Source organism: Myotis brandtii, unplaced genomic scaffold (genome assembly GCF_000412655.1).
Source record: "Myotis brandtii unplaced genomic scaffold, ASM41265v1 scaffold115, whole genome shotgun sequence".
In the NCBI taxonomy this organism is placed as follows: Eukaryota; Metazoa; Chordata; class Mammalia; order Chiroptera; family Vespertilionidae; genus Myotis; species Myotis brandtii.
Genome location: NW_005353967.1, coordinates 17106326 through 17126181, shown reverse-complemented (window position 1 = coordinate 17126181; position 19856 = coordinate 17106326). Strand labels below are relative to the sequence as shown.

The 19856-nt window shown below is 37.7% G+C and overlaps 1 protein-coding gene across 1 annotated transcript in view; it reads left to right on the top strand.

Moving 5' to 3' along the window:
• COL4A3BP (collagen, type IV, alpha 3 (Goodpasture antigen) binding protein) overlaps nucleotides 1-19856 on the top strand; it is a 101795-nt gene that overhangs the window by 62334 nt on the left and 19605 nt on the right. The window contains exons 9-13 of the mRNA XM_005858152.2: nucleotides 2410-2567; nucleotides 4909-5001; nucleotides 12042-12128; nucleotides 16153-16245; nucleotides 16758-16835. Coding sequence (XP_005858214.1) covers nucleotides 2410-2567; nucleotides 4909-5001; nucleotides 12042-12128; nucleotides 16153-16245; nucleotides 16758-16835 — 509 coding nt within the window. The remainder of the gene's footprint in view (nucleotides 1-2409; nucleotides 2568-4908; nucleotides 5002-12041; nucleotides 12129-16152; nucleotides 16246-16757; nucleotides 16836-19856) is intronic.

Sequence of the window (19856 nt, the reverse complement as noted above, 5' to 3'; positions counted from 1 at the left end):
TGAGAGGCTGGCAAGTGAGGCGGGGAACGTTGGAGTCCGCAGTCACTGCAGCAAGCAAGCCTCATGCTCGCTTCAGTGCCTGGCTGCCGGCCGCCATCTTGGCTGACAGTTAATTTGCATATACTCACTGATTAGCCAATGAAAAGGGTAGCGGTTGTACGCCAATTACCATGTTTCTCTTTTATTAGTGTAGATACCTTTACTGTCATATCTACATATGAGGTTTTAAAGTTGGAAGTACCATTTCACTTATGAGTTCTATTGCAGTGGTTTCTTATTAGCTAATAGTATAAGATAATATGTTCTCCTGTTTGCATCTTGTGAATTTTAAAATTTTTTCTCATTTCATTCAAAGCTAACTCTGAATTAATATTATGAAATGTAAACATAAAAAACTATTTAGCCCAGCCGGTGTGGCTCAGTGGTTGAGCATCGACCTATGTGAGCCAAGAAGTCATGGTTTCATTCCTGGTCAAGGCACATGCGGGGATTGTGGGCTTGATCCTCGGTGTGGAGCATGCAGGAGGCAGCTAATCATGATTCTCTCTCATCATTGATGTTTCTGTCTCTCCCTCTCCCTTCTCTCTGAAATCAATAACAATATATTTTTAAAAAATTATTTAATGTGTGCATTGGTCTTGTCATAATTAGGTCCTGCAAACTGTCAAAGTGTTATTATTAAAGTACTAGAGGCCCGGTGCATGAAATTTGTGCACTCGGGGTGGGTCCCTCAGCCCGGCCTGCACCCTCTCGCAGTCCAGGAGCCCTCGGGGGATGTCCAACTGACGGCTTAGGCCCGCTCCCCGCCATCAGTCAAACATCCTTAGCGCTGCTGTGGAGACGGGAGAGGTTCCTGCCACTGCCGCTGTACTCACCAACTGTGAGCCCAGCTTCTGGCTGAGCGGCGCTCCCCCTGTGGGAGCGCACTGACCACCAGGAGACAGCTCCTGCGTTGAGCGTCTGGCCCCTGGTGATCAGTGCACGTCATAGCAACCGGTTGTTCTGCCGTTAGGTCAATTTACATATTAGCCTTTTATTATATAGCCTTTTATTATATCATGTACTCGGGGGCGGGGGGGGTCCCTCAGCCCACATTGCAAGAGGGTGCAGGCCAGGCCAAGGGACCCCACCAGTGCAGGATTGGGGCTGGGGAAGGACGCGGGAGTTTAGCCAGCCAGGGAGGGACCGCAGGAGGGCTCTAGGGCATGTCCAGCCCCTCTCGCTCAGTCCCGATTGGCTGGACCCCAGCAGCAAGCTAACCTTCTGATCAGGGCGTCTGCCCCCTGGTCAACCGGTCGACAGTCTGCCCCCTGGTGGTCAGTGCACATCATAGTAACTGGTCGACAGGTTGACCTTCTGCCCCCTCGTGGTCAGTGCATGTCATAGCGAGCGGTTGAGCAGCCTTAGCATATCATTAGCATATTATGCTTTGATTGGTTCGGTTCTGCCATTCAGTCTATTTGCATATTACCCTTTTTATTATATAGGACTAGAGGCCTGGTGCATGGATTCGTGCACTGGTGGGGTTGCTCAGTCTGGCCTGCACCCTCTTGCAACCCCGGGACCCCTCAGGGGATGTTAGACTGCGGGTTTCGGCCCGAGGGATGTAGTAGTGTGTGAAGTGGCAGGCGGCCAGGGAGGAGCCTGAGCCCGGGCCGGCCACCATACACTCCCGCTCATCCTGGCCCTGCTGCACCTGCTACTGCCTGGTAGCGCTGCCGCAGAGGCGGGAGAGGCTCACGCTGCTGCAGCTGTGCTCTCCAACCGTGAGCCCGGCGTCTGGCACCCATCTGTCAGCTGAGCAGTGCTCCCACTGTGGGAGCGCACTGACCACCAGGGGGCAGCTCCTGTGTTGAGCTCCTGTGTGCGCATCATAGCAACTTGTCAAACGGTCGACTGGTCGCTTAGAGTTTTGTATATGTTCTCCTACTACTTTATTCACTAAATGCAGCACAGCAAATAGATTTCAGGAAATAGAATCCAGAAAAAAGGACTTGAAAGTACATATGCTGCCACAAGCTTCTTTGCTGATAGAGTATGAATGGAAATTTTTAAATGTTGGCCAACAGGAAGGAAATTATATTCTGAAAGCCTGCTCTGATTTGCTAGGGTTTTGTTTGTTTGTTTGTTACTTTATATTTTAGAGAGAGGAAGGGGGGAGAAAGAGAGACACATCATTGATCAGTTGCCTCCTACAGATGCCCCAACCAGGGATCGAATCTGCAGCCTGGGTATATACCCTGACTGTCAATAGAATCTGCACCTTTTGGTATATGGCACAATACTCCAACCAACTAAGTCATACTGGCCAGGGCTGATTTGCTAGTTTTCTAAACAAGTTTTAATTTTAAATTGTGAAGGATTATTTTTCCATTAGGAAGATTTTCAGTGGAAAACTGTCTTTTTTAGTATTTCCACAGGTAACACCGAAAGGAATTAATGGTATAGACTTTAAAGGGGAGGCAATAACTTTTAAAGCAACTACTGCTGGAATCCTTGCTACACTTTCTCATTGTATTGAACTAATGGTAAAACGTGAGGAGAGCTGGCAAAAGAGAATGGATAAGGTAAGACTATTTTTCTTTCTGTTAAATAATAATCATTTAAGTTTTATATATGGATTGAATATTTAATCCAAACTAACTTTTTAGGGAAAAATGCATTGGAGTTGATAGAAGTAGTAGGTGGTACTTCTGAAACTTTGCAGGCATCTTAACCTCATTTTCCTAATGAGATTCATCAGTTAAATATTCAGTAACTGTACAATATGCATTCTTGATTAATAACATTTTTGTAATAACAGCAATGCTTTGGAATGGAAGTGATAAGCCATTTAATATTACCCAGCTTTATTGTATGACATATGAAACTGCATTTAGGCTGTATAAACTAACTTAAACACAAATTTATAAAGTTAAATATTAACTTATTGCATTTATAACCATGTGTATTTTCCAAGGTCATTGAGATATCATTCAACATACATTATATTATTCATTAAACATTTGCTTACTGTTCACTTTTTCGACCTTTGTTTAAATTGCAACACTGATAATATTACAATATGTATATTTAGTTTCTAGTGTAAAGTATGGCTTAGTGAATTTGTTTAGTATTTCTGTTTATAATTCAACATCAGTAAAATAGTAAAATGTTAGAACTGAAACATGCCACCATTTTATAGAAGAGGAATTGTGCCCCGGAGACTTGTCCAGAGGTGTTAAGTAGCAGAATTAGAAGAATTTTACTATTTTCTATATTTCAGCTCTGGATACTAGGCTAGACATCAGTCAGAATCTTTTGTTGTTGTTGTTGTTTTGTGGGGGGTTTTTGTTAATCCTCACCCGAGGATATTTTTCCCATTGATTTTTTTTTTTTTTTTTTTGCGTGAGTGGAAGGGAGGGGGAGAGACAGAGTGAGAGAAACATTGATATGAAAGAGACACATTGATTGGTTGCGAGCCTGCAGCTGAGACCTATGACCGGAAGAGAAACTGAGACCCTTCAGTCCAAGGTCTGACACTCTAACCACAGAGCCAAACTGTCTAGGGCCAGTCAGAATCTTCTTCATGTGGGAGTCATATTGCTTGTAGAATTTGAAGGTCTTATCAATTAAAGCAGGACACTAGGAAAACAATGTCAACACTGATGTAATGGCAGAATGGCCATAGAATTTGAATATCACTGTGTATTTAAAACGGTCCCCATGTTTAGACGAAAAGAGAATTGTTTAGAATTCTCAAGTGAAGTAGCCATATTGACTGACAAAATATGTATCTTTTAAAAACAGGCAATAAAAACGTCCATTTAAGGTACAACCACTTCATTATTATTCAGGAGTCAAACTATTCTATATTGAAAGATTTCAACTCTATACCAATGTGGATCAAATTGAATTTTTAGAAGATTCCCTATGCACACAAAAAATAATGTATTGAGAAAACAGGAGAACCCCTTAAATCTATTAGACTAATGGTTCAAGAGAATCATTCAACTCATCTAGACTAGTTTAAAACTTTTTTCTTTAGTCTCTTTAACCTTCACTAAGGAATTATCATATCTAACCACACTGCCTAAAAATATTCTATTCATTTAAGATGTTTGCTTACATTAGTAGACTCACATATGTGTAACTTAGCATGCTTTTTCACTTTTCCCTAAGTCTTTTTAATATTGCTGTGCTGTGTGTTTTTGTTTTGTTCATTTTTTAAGATATGTTAATACATATAGTGAAGTACACTAATCTTAAGTGTACTGCTTGATGATTTTTATACATTTGTATATACCCCTGTAACCACCAGTCAGATCAACATACAGAAAGAACTTTTATAGCACAAGGTTCCTTCATTCCCCTACCACCACCTTAAGAGGTGACCACAATTCTAACTTACATGATCATAGATTAGTTTTATCTGTTCGTGAACATCATAAATGAAATCATACAGTATACACTCTTGTGTCTGTCTTTTTTCTCCCTTAACATGACTTGAGATTCATGTTGTTACATCTAGTGGTAGTTTATTCTTTTTTATTATTGTATAGTATTTCATTGTATGATGAATTTTCATTGTTTGACTTTAATTTATTTTTTCTATTGATAGAAGTTTAGGTTTTTATATTTTTATTATTATGAATAAAGCTGATGGGAACATTCTTGTACATATCTTTTGGTGGATATATGCACTCATTTCTCTTGGGCATATACCTGGGAATACAATTGTTAATTCATGGGAGTATATGCTTAGCTTCAGTGGATATTGACAATTTTCTAAAGTGGTTATATCAGTTTAAACTCCCACCAGCAATAGATGAGAATTCCCGTTGCTGTTCACCCTTGTCCGCACATAATATTGTCACTTTTGGGTGGATGTTTTATTTTGATTTTTCACTTGCTCTCTTTTGAAAATAGGAAATGGAGAAAAGAAGAAGAATAGAGGAAGGATACAAAAATGCCATGATAGAACTTAAGAAAAAATCCCACTTTGGAGGACCTGATTATGAGGTATGAAGTAACATTTTGATCTTAGAAAGGAAAACACATAGGCATGCCTATCACAAAAGTGATTAATTTTTAAATTATACTTTTGTAACCTTTAAAGGTTCTAAATATATAATTCCTCTATGTTTATTTTAATTAAATGTATATATCATATAAATGCTAGGCTTACTTTGAAATAGAATTTTTGGTATTGCCTACAAAGTTTAGTATAGGCTTTAAAAGGCTTATTATTTTGCCTGTCCACTGTATAAGACAAGTGTTAATCTCCCCTGTGAAGATGATAATTTTTAATGTTATCTTCTAACTCAACTTTTTTAAATAAAAGCAATTTATGGAGGGAAAACCTGAATACTTTATACAGACAAAAGATTTTAGTTTGTGCAATATACTATGATGTCTTATCCACAGTAGAGCATGAACTATTATAATTACCTTGCCTTTATGTTTGGAATGTGTGAAACCAACTTCTTTCCTCATTTTTTTATTGAGCAATTAATAAAATCTTCCTTCCATATACATGCATAATTAAAATTTTATAAACTATTTTTCATCACGTTTTTATAGAAAAATATATAAGAAATATATATGGTAATTGTCATTAACATTGTTGATATTCCTGAAATGAACCTTTTTTTTATTTTTTATCCTCACCTGAGGATATGTTTTTGTTGTGTGTTTTTTTGTTTGTTTGTTAGTTTTTATTGTTTTTTAGATAGAAAAGAAGTGGGGAAAGAGAGAGAACATCGATGTGAGAGAGAAACATCAATCGGTTGACTCCCATACATGCCCCAACAGGGAATCAAACCCACAACCTAGGTATGTGCCCTGACTGGGAATTGAACCCATAGCCTTTTGGTGTGCAGGTTGATGTTCCAATCAACTAAGCCAACCAGCCAGGGTAAAATGAACATTTTTTAAATAGAGTGGCAAGGAGTACCATTGAGATAGAGATAGGATTATAAAATAGTTATAGTTAGCCCTGTTGGTATGCTTCCGTGGTTGAGCATCAGTCCATGAACCAGGAGGTCACTGTAGTTCGATTCCTAGTCAGTGCACATGCCCAGGTTGCAGGCTCAGTCCCAGGTGGGCGGCATGCAGGAGGCAGCCTATCAATGATTCTCTCTCATCATTGATGTTTCTATCTCTTTTCCTCTCCCTTCTTCTTTCTGAAATCAATAAAAAATACATATATTTTAAAATAATTATAGTTAGACTATATTTAAGAAAATAGAAGAAAAAAATCTTGCCATTTTTATTCTAGAAGGGAATAAAAAAACTAATATTGACTGAGTATTTCTTATGTTGGAACTGATTGAGAAAAAAAAGTTTTTATTAACTATATTTAATGTTGGAATTGATTAAAGAAAAAAACTCAGCTGCTATTGGATAAATATTTTTTTGCTGGAATTGATTTCCAAATGTAGAAATCATGATGATGAGACTTGAGCTGTAATATTCTTTAATTATTAAGCTGTCAATTCATTTCTTCTAGAATGTATAAAAATTATATAATTAGCTATTCTCTGGGGTTTTAATAAACTAAATTACTGAAATATAAACTATTATAATTTTTATTTTTATTCTGATGCTAAGCATATTGTTTTGCCATTTTAGGTTTCCTTATTTTTTTTTTTTTTTTTATTGCTGAAAGTATTACAAAGGGTATTACATATGTGTCCTTCCCCCCCCCTTGACAATCCCCTGCCCTCCCTTACCCCCCAGTGTCTTATGTCCATTAGTTATGCTTATATGCATGCATACAAGTCCTTCGGTTGATCTCTTACTCCCCTCCCTTCTGCCCCCCAACCCTCTCTGGCCTTCCCGCTGCAGTTTGACAATCAGTTTGAGGCAGCTCTGCCTCTGTATCTATTATTGTTCAAAAGTTTGTAATGGTCTTTATTATCCATGAATGAGTGAGATCATGTGGTATTTTTCCTTCATTGACTGGCTTATTTCACTTAGCATAATGCTCTCCAGTTCCATCCCTGCTGTTGCAAATAGGTTACCTTATTTTTTTTCATATTATAAATAAAATAAATGTTTCTTATAGGAAGATTATAGAAAAATACACAAAAAGCCCATGTTTTTAATTTATCAATATATGGTACTAATTTATTTCCTTCCAGCAATATATAAGTATAGTTATATACTTCCACTTCTGTCAAACCAGTTTTCTTTCAGGGAATAAGAGTGGGATGGAGGGAAGAGAGGCCTTGTGCTAGGTATATGTGTTTACTAGTTTCAAATCTAAAAAAATTGCTTTATTTATGGATGTAATTGATTTAGGCTTTTCTAAAGAAATGTTTATTGGTCACTTAAAATTTGCTCTATAAAAGTTTTATGCTTTTGCCAAAACCGGTTTGGCTAGGTGGATAGAGCGTTGGCCTGCGGACTGAAGGGTCCCAGGTTCGATTCCGGTCAAGGGCATATACCTTGGTTGTGGGCACATCCCCAGTAAGAGGTGTGCAGGAGGCAGCTGGTCGATATTTCTCTCTCATCGATGTTTCTAACTCTTTATCCCTCTCCCTTCCTCTCTGTAAAATATCAATAAAAATATATTTTTAAAAAAAAGTTTTATGCTTTTATGTAATCTCTCAGTTTTTTTGATACACTTATCTCTACATTTGATATCATGTTTAAAAAGCATTCTCAAATAATTATCTGTATTTTCTTTTTTTCTTTTTTAACGGTCTTTTCTAAATATATTGCTAATATACCTGGATTTTTTAAAATTATGGTATAATATGGTAATCTTTTATTCTAATGGTGTTGTTGAATAAATCATTCTTTTCTACTCCTGTACTGCCCTCTTTTAATGAAGAACATAGTTAAGGGTTCTTCAGCCTTTTCTCACCAACTCCTTGTGATATGAAGTTAAATATGCAATTTTTAAATAAACTAGGGCCTGTTTTTATGTTTTCCCCCTTCCTTTTAGAGCAGTGATGGCGAACCTTTTGAGCTCATCGTGTCAGCATTTTGAAAAACCCTAACTTAACTCTGGTGCCGTGTCACATATAGAAATTTTTTGATACTTGCAACCATAGTAAAACATAGACTTATATTTTTGATATTTATTTTATATATTTAAATGCCATTTAACAAAGAAAAATCAACCAAAAAATGAGTTCGCGTGTCACCGGTTCGCCATCACTGTTTTAGAGTCTTGAACCATCTATATTGTGTCAGTACTATGTTTGCATGGATTTTAAAATGACACTAATTCAGAATGTGACTTTATTTTGGTTCTTATCCAACATTTATGATGTTTTAATTATTGAACAAAGTTTAAATGTTTCTGTCATCTATAGCCTCAGAAATTACTTTATAATCTTAAATCCATTCCTTAAGACTTATAGCACAAGGCACTGTGCTAGGTGTGGGGTGGGGTGAGATTGCAAGGAACAAGGCAGACAAGGATCCTGCCTGAGGGCCCCTCCTGAGTATATATTAATGGTAATATAGACTAAGTAGCAGGCAAATAGAATAATATATATTATAAAGCACTTTTAACAGTGGTGGGCATGGCTTCCTAAAGGAAACAGCATCTTAGCTGAAACCTTAAGAATAAGTAGGTTGAGTAGATGTCAACCAGGCAAATAGCCTAGAAAGAGTGTTGCTTGTAGGGGCTTAGAAGAAAAGAAAACATTTGGAGACCTAAAGCAAGAGAAAGCATTTTGCCCCAGAGTAACTTATCAATGGAGCAGGGAACCCATTGTGAGGAGGGAGGGATAAAAAGGTCTGAGAACAGTGCAGATCCTCAGGAATGGGTTTTAAGCAAATTGGGTTTTCAGATTTACAGTTTAGAAAAATTATTCTTGCTTCCTGCAGTGAGGAGAGTGCATTAAAGTTGAGAGTTGTGACAGGGACTTGGAGATTTTTTTCAGTATAACAGATAAGAATTGAGTATAGTCTAAATTAGATAGGCTAGGACAGTAGGAATAGATGTGGAAAAATGAGGTATTTGGAACGTAGAATTGAAGGGTGTGGTGATTGAATGAAGGAAAAGGGAGGAATCCAGGAACAGGCCCAGATTTCCGCCTTCGTCCTGTTGGTGCACAGGTAGAGGAAGAACAGGTTTTAGACATGTTGCACATGAGTTGAGACATTCATCTGAGGAGGTCTTACATATTATTAGATGTAAAGATCTAACACCACATAGGAAAGGAATGGACAGGCTATGAATTTGGGAAATTATCAGATGATGACTGAACTCTTAGAAATGAATAAAAATGCTGTGGGAAAGCAAGTGTGGAATCCTAAGGAACACCCACATTTAAGGGATAGACAAAGGAGGAAGAGTTTGCACAGGAGCCCAAGAAGAGTACTTAGTAGAGGGGAACTAGGAACTTAGGAATCCAAGGGCAGAGAGCCTTGCAAAGAGAGTCATTAGAAATGCTGCCAATAGGGCAAGTGAGGTCAAGACTGTGGAGTGTGTCCCATAGATTTAGCAACAAATAGCTCTTTTCCTTGGTAAGAAGGTGAAATAAAAGTGGGTTTTTTTAAGTTGTTTTTTAATAAAAGAAATTTTATACAATTACTAAGTTCTCAGATTTGCCATCAAAGGAAAAATGTACCTTTCTTATTTGCCCATTTCACTTATCAAAGTAGAATTTTTAAAAATTTTGTATTAAGTGTATTGGGTTGGCATTGCTTAATAACATTATATAGGTTTCAAGTGTACAGTTGTTTAATACATCATCTGTATATTACATGTGTGTTCACCACCCAAAAGCAGAACTTTTTAATCCTGAATTTCCCAATTGGGAGACTCCTGAGATGCTGACATGATTGCATAGGTTGAATGCGTATTATAATTTTTAAAAGTGTAGGTGTGGTTATGATCAATAGAGTTTTCAAAAATCACCAGAAAATATGTTCAGAGTAGATTTTGGATATTTTCTATTTTTCTCACATCAACAAAGACCAAAGTGATACTACTACTATTTAAGTGCCTTTGAAATGTTTTAACTGTATACAGGGAATCCTTCAGGATAGCCTCTAGAATGCTGTTACTGTTCTTCTCCTGATCCAACAGGTCATTACATGTTTAAATTCACTTAGTGATAATTCATTGAAGTATGCACTATTCTGTGTGTATGTTGAAGTCTAATAAAAAGTTTCTGTGGATTTTTTTTTCTTTTGAAATGAGTTATGAGAGAGTCCTCATAACTCCAAAAGAACTATTGCATTAAATCAAGATTCCTCATATGCCTGTGCCAAGGGGTTTTCTCCCACCCTTCCTGTGTGACCCCACATTGTGACAGGGATGGAATAATGTTGCTAGATACTTTTTCATGGAGTAGTGATGACGTTGGGTTATCAGTCTAACTGGTAAGATTATAGAGAGACCAACAATCATTCATGTGTCTTATTTTTATATTTAAAAATTTAGGAGCCCTAGACGGTTTGGCTCAATGGATAGAGCATTGGCCCGCGAACTGAAGGATCCCGGGTTTGATTCTGGTCAAGGGCACATACCTCGGTTGCCGGCTCTATCTTGTGTGGGAGGCAACTAATCGATATATCTCACATCGATGTTTCTCTCTCTCTCTCTCCTGCACCCTTCCACTCTCTAAAAATCAATGGAAAAATACCCTCGGGTGAGGATTAAAATAAATTGGGTGGGGGCGGGAGCTCTGCCCAGCTGGTTGAGCATCAGTCTCTGTACCAAGAAGTCGCTGGTTCAATTTCCAGTCAGGTCACATGCCCTGGTTGCAGTCTTGGTCCCAGCAGGGGGCATGCAGGAGTCAGCCAATCGATGTTGATATTTCTCTCACATCCATGTTTCTGTCTCCCTCTCCCTCCCTGTATAAAATCAATAAAAACATATTTTTTTAAAAAAAATTTAGGGAGCCTTAAACCAAAGTGTACCTTTTCAGCCTCTACTTTTACCATAATGTAAAGCCATTATTCAACTTACAGTCCACTTATTTATTCCATCACAGCAGGAACATACCTTGTTTGTTTCCATTTTGCTATTATTCTTTTATACTTTTATCTTCTGATACAGCTGAGGTTCTCTTTGCATGAGAATCACTTGGAGGACTTATTAAACATGCATATTCCCAGCTCCACCCAAGACCTGCAGAGAAGTAATTTCTGTGTATGGGGTCCTGGGTATTTTCATTTTAACAAGTTCTCCAGGCAATTGAGAACCACTGCTCTGCAATCTAACCAGGCTCTCAAGCATCAGCTAGCTCAATTTTTCTTTCTCCATGAACTACTTCTATTTGCTTAGGAAGATCCCGCTCAGTACCCAGTCTGTACTGCTCATTGCCTGTAGATCTGCAACTTTGTACTTACCTTTCTTCAATTTTATACGGTTTCTGTCGCCAAGTATTTAAGTTATAAGTACTCAACTCTGTCACTGTAGCAGGCATAGACAATGCATATGAATACAATGAAGATTATATTCCAATAAAACTTTATTTAGCTTTATGTAATTCCAACATGTCATGAAATGTTGTTATTCATTCCTTTTCCCCCAACCATTTAAAAAATGAAATTCTTAGCTTACAGGCCATACAACAGTAAGCAGTGGACTGGATTTGGCCTATGGGCCATAGTTCACCAACCTCTTACTCTAGATCAGGTGTCCTCAAACTTCTTAAACAGGGGGCCAGTTCACTGTCCCTCAGACCGTTGGAGGGCCAGACTATAGTTTTAAAAAAAAACTATGAACAAATTCCTATGCACACTGCACATATCTTATTTTGAAGTAAAAAAACAAAACGGGAACAAATACAATATTTGTATTTGCATGTGGCCCGCGGGCCGTAGTTTGAGGACCCCTGCTCTAGATTATTGCCCTAATACAATATTGGTCAATATACAGTAAGTATATGAGTACTGAGTGATTGTTATACTCATGATTCTACACAAAGCATATGTTACTCATATTTTATATATTACCTAGTGTACTAACTGGTTCAGAAATGTTTGTTGAATCACTTTTCAACTTTTCCCTAGAGTTAATGCCAGAATTATCAGTGTTTTCCACTTTCTTAAACCAGCTTTTTTTTTTCTTCTGTGTGTTCAAATAGGAAGGTCCAAACAGTCTGATTAATGAAGAAGAGTTCTTTGATGCTGTTGAAGCTGCTCTTGACAGACAAGATAAAATAGAAGAACAGGTATATCTGTCACTAAAAATTTAACACTAGGTATTTCTTGATGTATGGTATTTTATATAAATAGAATTTGAAAACTGAAATATCTGATAACCTAGAAAATGAACTGTGTCTGCATTGAGTCACAAATGTAGGAGAATCTTCATGTCAGTTCTTCCATTGATCAATTTCCAAGCAATGGAAAGAAGACCAATGATAGTTTAAAGAAAGCATGCAGCCATGGCCGGTTTGGCTCAATGAATAGAGCGTCAGCCACGGACTGAAGGGTCCCAGGTTCGATTCCAGTGAAGGGCATGTGCCTTAGTTGCAGGCACATCCCCAGTGGGAGGTGTGCGGGAGGCAGCTGATCGATGTTTCTCTCTCATCGATGTTTCTGGCTCTCTATCCCTTTCCCTTCCTCTCTGTAAAGGGTCAGTAAAATATATTTTTTAAAAATAAAAAATAAAGCATGCATAATTAACATGAAGTTAAAATAAAATATTCTTTCTATTGCCCTTGAAATATCCAACTTTATCATGATCCTGTTAATATCAAGTATATATTTACTCTGAGTAAAACAGTCTCTTTGAACAACTTTTTACCACCAAGTGCCATATAAATTCAAAAGGAAGATTACCAAGAATCTATTTTTCTTCCTTTGGTACCATTCAGTTTTTATTATTAACTCCTTTATTGCTTTCACTATCTTAACCTTCAATTGCTTCCTCACTTTTAACTTTGCTTAGTGTTTTATCATCATTAAATTCACAGTAGTTATGCCCAGATTCTCCTGTGGAAGTGGAACTAAGCATATCTTAAATCGTTTAACTCTAATTTCAAGATTAATTTGATCCCTTGCCTTCAATTCTGCAACAATGCAGTTGCCAAGTATTAACACTAGATGGTATTTAAGGGTGAATTTTAGTTACTTTTCCCAGGACTTGAAGCATCTTACAAATAAACGATATGTATATCAGTTGTACACTACAGATTTACCTGCATAAAAAAAGTTGACATGTTCATTCCCTGCCATTGCTAAGGCAGTCATGGCTATTATGCCCATTTATTAGTCTATCTACTTGAAGGTAAATCACCTGTAATAGTGGCTGCTTTTCATGTTCATTTTTCATTATTTTTTATAACTCATGATAAAAAGTTCATGTAACATTAGTTTATAAAGCTTATTGCTTATTTTTATACTAAAAGATGCTACACAGCACTCAATAAGAGTGGGAACTTTCAGTTCTTAAATGACTTCTAATTTTGGATGCCAAACGTATTACCCAAAGCAGCATCATTGTGTTTGTTTTTTTAGGGTTTTTCGCCTACACTGTTTTTTGTGTGTATGTTCTGTTTTTATTTAATATGTGTTATCATAGAAAGAGTAGTGAACTGAGGTCATGACAACTTTGTTTTAGTCTTAGTTTTGCCACTAGCTAACTATGAAGCTATAAACTTATCACTTAAATTTTCTGGGCCTTGGTTTCCTGATCTGTGAAACAAGGGCTTAGACAAGATGAATCAAATCATACCTCTGGCTCTAAAATCCTACTCTAAATATCAACACATTGGTTGAGTTGGAGTTAAAGAGAATCAATGAAAGCTTCTATAAGCTTTAGAGAAAAGAAATATTCATGGGACTATCAACTCATTTCATTTCAGACTATTTTTGGTACTCTGGTAGATCCTCTACAAAACAAGCATTAAACAGACCCGTAACTTTCCTTGCCTAATAACTAGGCGTGTCATTATGACAGATGATTACAGTATGTTAATGCTATAGAGGAGTAAGCATCAGTAATCCATGAAATCAGTTCCAAAGGTTCAGATCATTTCCCTCATTGTATGCATTAGATATTACACAGGGCTCTCAACAACACAACCACTACATAGGTAGTCTTCAGTGACACAGTTTTGAGTTTACATTTGTTTTACATTATTTGCCAACATAAGGAAAGCTATAGAAAAAAGTGGTGAGTGAGAAATGAGATCTTTGCCATTGTGTTCAGATCGTATTGAATAGAAATAACCAGTTGTCTTCTACATAGTTAGAAAATGAGCACACACACAAAACAGCAAAGTTTCTGGTACATTACATTTAATAGATATTTATAGAATGAGAAGAAACTAGGGAAGCTGAGGAGGGAGAAAGAGGTTAAGTGGCAGCTTAACAGGAATGAAATGATTAGATGAAGACAAGATGAATACCTTTATGGAAAGGAGCAAAGACAGACATGACGTGACTGAAGCAAACACTGATAGTGATTCAAATGATACAGCCCTGCAGGAGCCTTATGAGGTGGAATGATTGGAATAATTTGGGCAGAGTTTGAATAAGAAAATCAATATTAAATTAAGATTGATTTATGGTAAATGATGTCATGTTGGCATCGGAGAGTCCGACTAGGAGCAAAATTAAAAAAAAATGATCCCTGGGCTAAGTTAGTAACTGTCAGGTCCAAAAGAAGAGATTGAATTGGGACACATAAAGTAAATGTCAGAGTAGTTTCATGATTCAAATATTTCTAAGTGTTGGTGGCAAAACAGCATCAGGTGTTAGCTTGGTATAGTCCAAGCATGTCAAACTCAAAGGCTAACACAGGCCAAATAAGGTTTAAGTCTATGTGGGCCACACAAAAACAAAAGCTTCAATTTTCATAGAAACGTAGGATTATTTCAATAGAGACATGCTGAATACAAAGGGCCCTCCTCTCTGGTTCCAGGTGCATCACCCGAGAACCACAGCTGCCAAGTCACCACAGTTCGGCAGCTCCTGCATTGAGCATCTGCCCCCTGGTGGTCAGTGTGCATCATAGCTACTGGTTGGAGTGTCTGCCCCCTGGTGGTCATTACGCATCATAGCTACCAGAAGGTTGGCCAGTTGCTTAGGCTTTTTAGCCTTTTATATATATAGAAGATTATGTATAACAGGATATTGTAAAAATTAAGTTACGAAATTTTTATTAAAACGTTTCTTACATTCGGTTATATTGGCTGGGTCGCAAAAATATTCGTCGTGGGCTACATGTGACCTGTGGGCTGCGAGTTTGGCATGCTTGGTGTAGTCAGACCGGACCTCAGTTCAACAACCTCGGTTCTTGAGTTCTCACTGCTTGAGTTCTGCCTAAGAAAGAATTCAGAGCTGAGACTCAAACACACGCAAAAGTTTATTTAGAAAGTCACAGGGCTAGAAGAAGTGAGTCAGAAGAAATGGGCTTAGGAAACAAGTTACAGAGGCAAAAGAATAAATACCCTTGCAGCTTATGAAAAAGAAAGGCAAGGAAGGCGGACCTGGGGGTGGGGAAAAGCATAGGTGTGCTCCATGGAGAGAGCAGCACTGGGTTATCAGTCTTGAGGGTATTTGTCTGGAGGTTTCAGGGAGGATCCCAATAGAATATTCATCAGCTTTACAGATGTGTCCTTTCAGGGTTGTGGTCTCCAGGGATTGGTCAGCACCAGGGCAGGGGGTCATTAGTCAATGCAGCTGGTCCTGATGTCAGCTATAACATGGCTTGTCTGGTTTTGCTGCTTTTCTGGGCCTGGAGCTGAACACATCTGATATCATCCCTAGTTTAACCTAAGCTGTCTCCATGGTCAACAGACCCAAGGCTTTGTTCCTAAGATTATTTGATGTGGGTCAGAACCTCATTGTCCTGGGGCTTAATCCTTAAGGGAGAAATCATGCAAGGGCTTGTATGGGAGTCTTATGAGGCTATTCTCCTGTCCCCTTGTTCTCTGTCCCTCTTAGGGGGTCTAACCCACATGACTAGTGATATGCTCCAGGGAGGAAAGGTTACCCTGGGGATGGAGGTCCTTGGTTTCCCAGTTTTGCCCATAGCTAGGTACCTGGGGCTTTCTGCTCTGGTGACCTTCTGTAGTTGGCCTGTCATCTTGCTCTTCTCATGTCTGTCTAACTGCCTACTACATAAGTACTGAAGTGTTCAGTAGTTAAATGTTGATAGTTTCAGGTTATAGGTTATATTAACCATTCTTTAGCTGCAAAATACACTTAAAAGCCTTTGCCTCTTAACATTATATGTTTTCTTAGTCACAGAGCGAAAAGGTCAGGTTACATTGGCCTACATCCATGCCATCTGGAGATGCCTTTTCTTCTGTGGGGACTCATAGATTTGTCCAAAAGGTAAGCCTAATGTCAGAGTTTACTCCAAGTGTATGCTGTATTGTTCTTCACTGTTGATGGAACTATCTTGTATAAGTTTTCCTTCCTTTTCTTGAACTTAAGTAATGAGATTTTTTTGGTATTATATGTTTTCTTCCATATGCATCCTCCAAAACAGAAATCTTCTTATGATTATGTTCTTTCTTTTTCATTTAAGAGGAAAGGAGGTGGGGGAGAGGGGGTAACAGGGAATGACTAGTCCAAAATAGCCAAAAGCATAGCCAGTTACATTAAGTTTCTTTTTTCTTTGGGTTTAAGTGGTATTATTTTACATTGTTGAAAGCGCTGCATTCATTTTAGAAAGATTTTAGAGCATAACACATAATAGGTGCATGGACTCAGCACTTGCTGCTGAGCTTGTTTCATATAGTGCTTTGTTCTCTCTCTTTATCTTGTGTTTGGAAGTTGGTACTGAATGCTCTGTTGTGCCTTTGTTCTGATTACTTGGTTTTTTCTTTGTCTGTCTCTGGTAGCCCTATAGTCGCTCTTCCTCCATGTCTTCCATTGATCTAGTCAGTGCCTCTGACGATGTTCACAGATTCAGCTCCCAGGTACTGTATGAATGTATAGAGTGGACTTGAGTCTTTCTGTGCTATATTTCAGCCTGCTTTCCCAGTTCCGAGAAATCTTTTGGTTAGGCCACTTGTTTTCGTTCTGAATTTTAAATAGTTATAAGCATTAAAAAGGCCTTTTCTACTAAGTAGTTCCTCTATCAAGCTTGCATGTGCCCTTTGTATCTTTTACTGTGAATAGCTTGAAATTTTGCCATATAGGAGGTATTCCTGAAAGATTGTAAATTGAATTGAAACAATTGAAGGTACATAGTTTTAAAGTATTATGTAATATCTGATTTATTCAGGCAGGATTCAGCAACTTTGATGGACATGGTTATAGCATAAAAGCAGGATTCAGCAGCCTCACTTCTAATCTAATTTAAAATATAATTATATTCAACAGGGAAATAACTTTTTAAATAATATTTGTTGAACAGCTTGTACTTTCCTTATGCACATTACCGTTTGATACTATAAATTAATACTTCTGTTCTATACTAAATTTATGGAAATTGGTTTTAATTGATTATTTGGTATCATCAGTAAGGGTTTAGAAATTTAAGACAGGAAGCCAGATGCTTGCAGTCTCTGCTCTCATAATAAAGTCATTAAAACAATATATTTTAGTATCAGCATTAGTTGGGGGAAAATTTTTTTTATCTTTGCAATTCAACTTTGTATCTCTCTGGTGATTGAATTTTATTGGATTAAATTACTTTATTTTTAAGAACTTGAATTCCCAAAGTGACCCAAGTTTAAATTGTGGTTAGCTGCACTTCTGTGATCTAGCTAGGACTCAGGTCTACCTAGGGCCTGGCATGTAGTCAGTGCTCAGTAAGTGAGCTTTTAATAATAACATAATTTCTTTGAGTTAATCAGTATTATCTACATCATTTTTTCTCTTATCAGAGTATTTCAATAAAAGTTTTTAAAATGCATAATTTATAACAGATTCTTATTAGTTTACACAAATGAATAAAGTTTACATTAGTTTTTTAGCTATGCAGTGAAGAACAATAAGTCTAAAATCAAATTGTGTTGTTCAGACTTTTGCAGCTTTTTTCTTCTTAAACATTTTTGAGAAAGAGATGTATCAATTTATCAGAAATCACCCGGAGCCAAAACTAACTAAAACCCATCAGTACTGGTCACCATTTTCCCTTAAAATATAGGAATATACAGGCTCTAGATGAAAGAAAATGTAAGAGCAAGAAAAGAATACAAGCCACTGATAAGTGCCTAAGAATTGGGGCTTCAGAACCCAGATCAGGACCCTGGCTGTAGAGAGCTATAGAAGAGCTGAAAGCCTTCAAGTACAGGTGAATATGTCACTGAGAAGTAGGTGCCCAGCTTTTTACAAGATTTCTGCCAAGTCATAGGTTAATTCTTTACCTAATTTTTTGTGTATCTCCTGTTTGTAAGTTGAGAAGTCTTTCTGAAGGGTTTTTTTTTCCTAATATGTGATGCATGTGACTGATCAGATTCTGTTTTAGCTTTTGATTATTGTACTGTCATATTCCCAAAAGGGGCAAAAATGAAGACAAATAACATTGAGGTTCAAGTGTTTCTCGCCCTTGCTAAAGTATTTGGTGTCATTAGCAAACTTGGGCTTTGGCATTTAGCTATTGATTTATTAGCTTTGGCATCTGTGTACAAGTCTCAGCTCATGACCGCTTTGTTCTTGTTGAAATTATGTTCATAATCCTGATTGGATAGGATAATTAAACATAGGATTATGAGATGCCCTGAAAAATAACTTCAAGTAAAATAAGTGAAACTACTAGGGAATTAACAGAAAATCATGAATCTATCTTCTGGGCAGAAATTGGGAATGAAGTAGCTCTAAATCAAAGTGTACAGAAAGTAGAAAAGACTTGGATTTATAAATGAATCTTTTGGTCACATTTATTTGCATTACACAGTTTCCAACTAAAGATGTCATTTCAAAATGAAAGAGAGAAAAAAAATCATCTTTTGAAAAAATAACATCAAAGGGTGGGCAGTACAGCTGCAGGTTAATCTATAGTGAACATCACTGCAAAACAATTCTGTGTAAAGCTTTTCTACTTTATGTTCATAATTCATTGTTGTGGTAATTATTTTACTCCTCCCTTTTTTACTGTACAGTAATACATGCTAATTGTAGCAGAACTAGAAAGTAAATAAAAGTAAAATACTATACCACTTGATATTCTCATGCATATAAAAAATCAGGCCCTAGCCGGTTTGGCTCAGTGGATAGAGCGTTGGTCCCGGGTTCAGTTCCGGTCAAGGGCACATGCCCGGGTTGTGGGCTCGATCCCCAGTGGGGGACTTGCAGGAGGCAGCCGATCCATGATTCTCTCTCATTGCAGATGTTTCTATCCCTCTCTCCCTCTTCCTTCCTCTCTGAAATCAATAAAAATATATAAAAAAAATAAAAATAAATAATCAGGCTCATATAAATACACATACCTTGTCTTTTCCTACTACAGTAGTTAAATCTATATATACTATTTTGTAACCAGCTTTATTTTTTAAGCATATAATTAGGTCCATCTTCCCATCAGTAATAAATAAAGGTCTGTATCTACTTACCTATTTATGGATTGCATACTGGGTTTGCCTTCTCACCTGATACTGAATATTTAGTTTATTTTAAGTTTATCGCTGTTATAAATAGTGCTGCATGGGCATTCTTGTATATATAACATCTTTATATATACATTTTTGTACACTTATTAAATTACTAGAGGCCCAGTGCACGAATTCGTGCACAGGTGGGGTCTGGCCGGCCTGGCCCCAGTCAGGGCAAATTGGGGCTGAGCCTGTCGGGAGGAGGAGATGGTGGGAGGTTGGCCTGCTGGCCGACCTGGATCAATGCCTCCGATCAGGGCTGGGCCGGCTGGGGGAAAGGGCCACGGGCGATTGGCCAGCGGGCCCTGCCCCCAATTAGAGTTGGGGGACCGATTGGGGGTGGGCTGGCCATGGGGAGGGGCAGTGGGCTGGCTGGCCCCTCCCCCAAATGGGGTGGGTGGG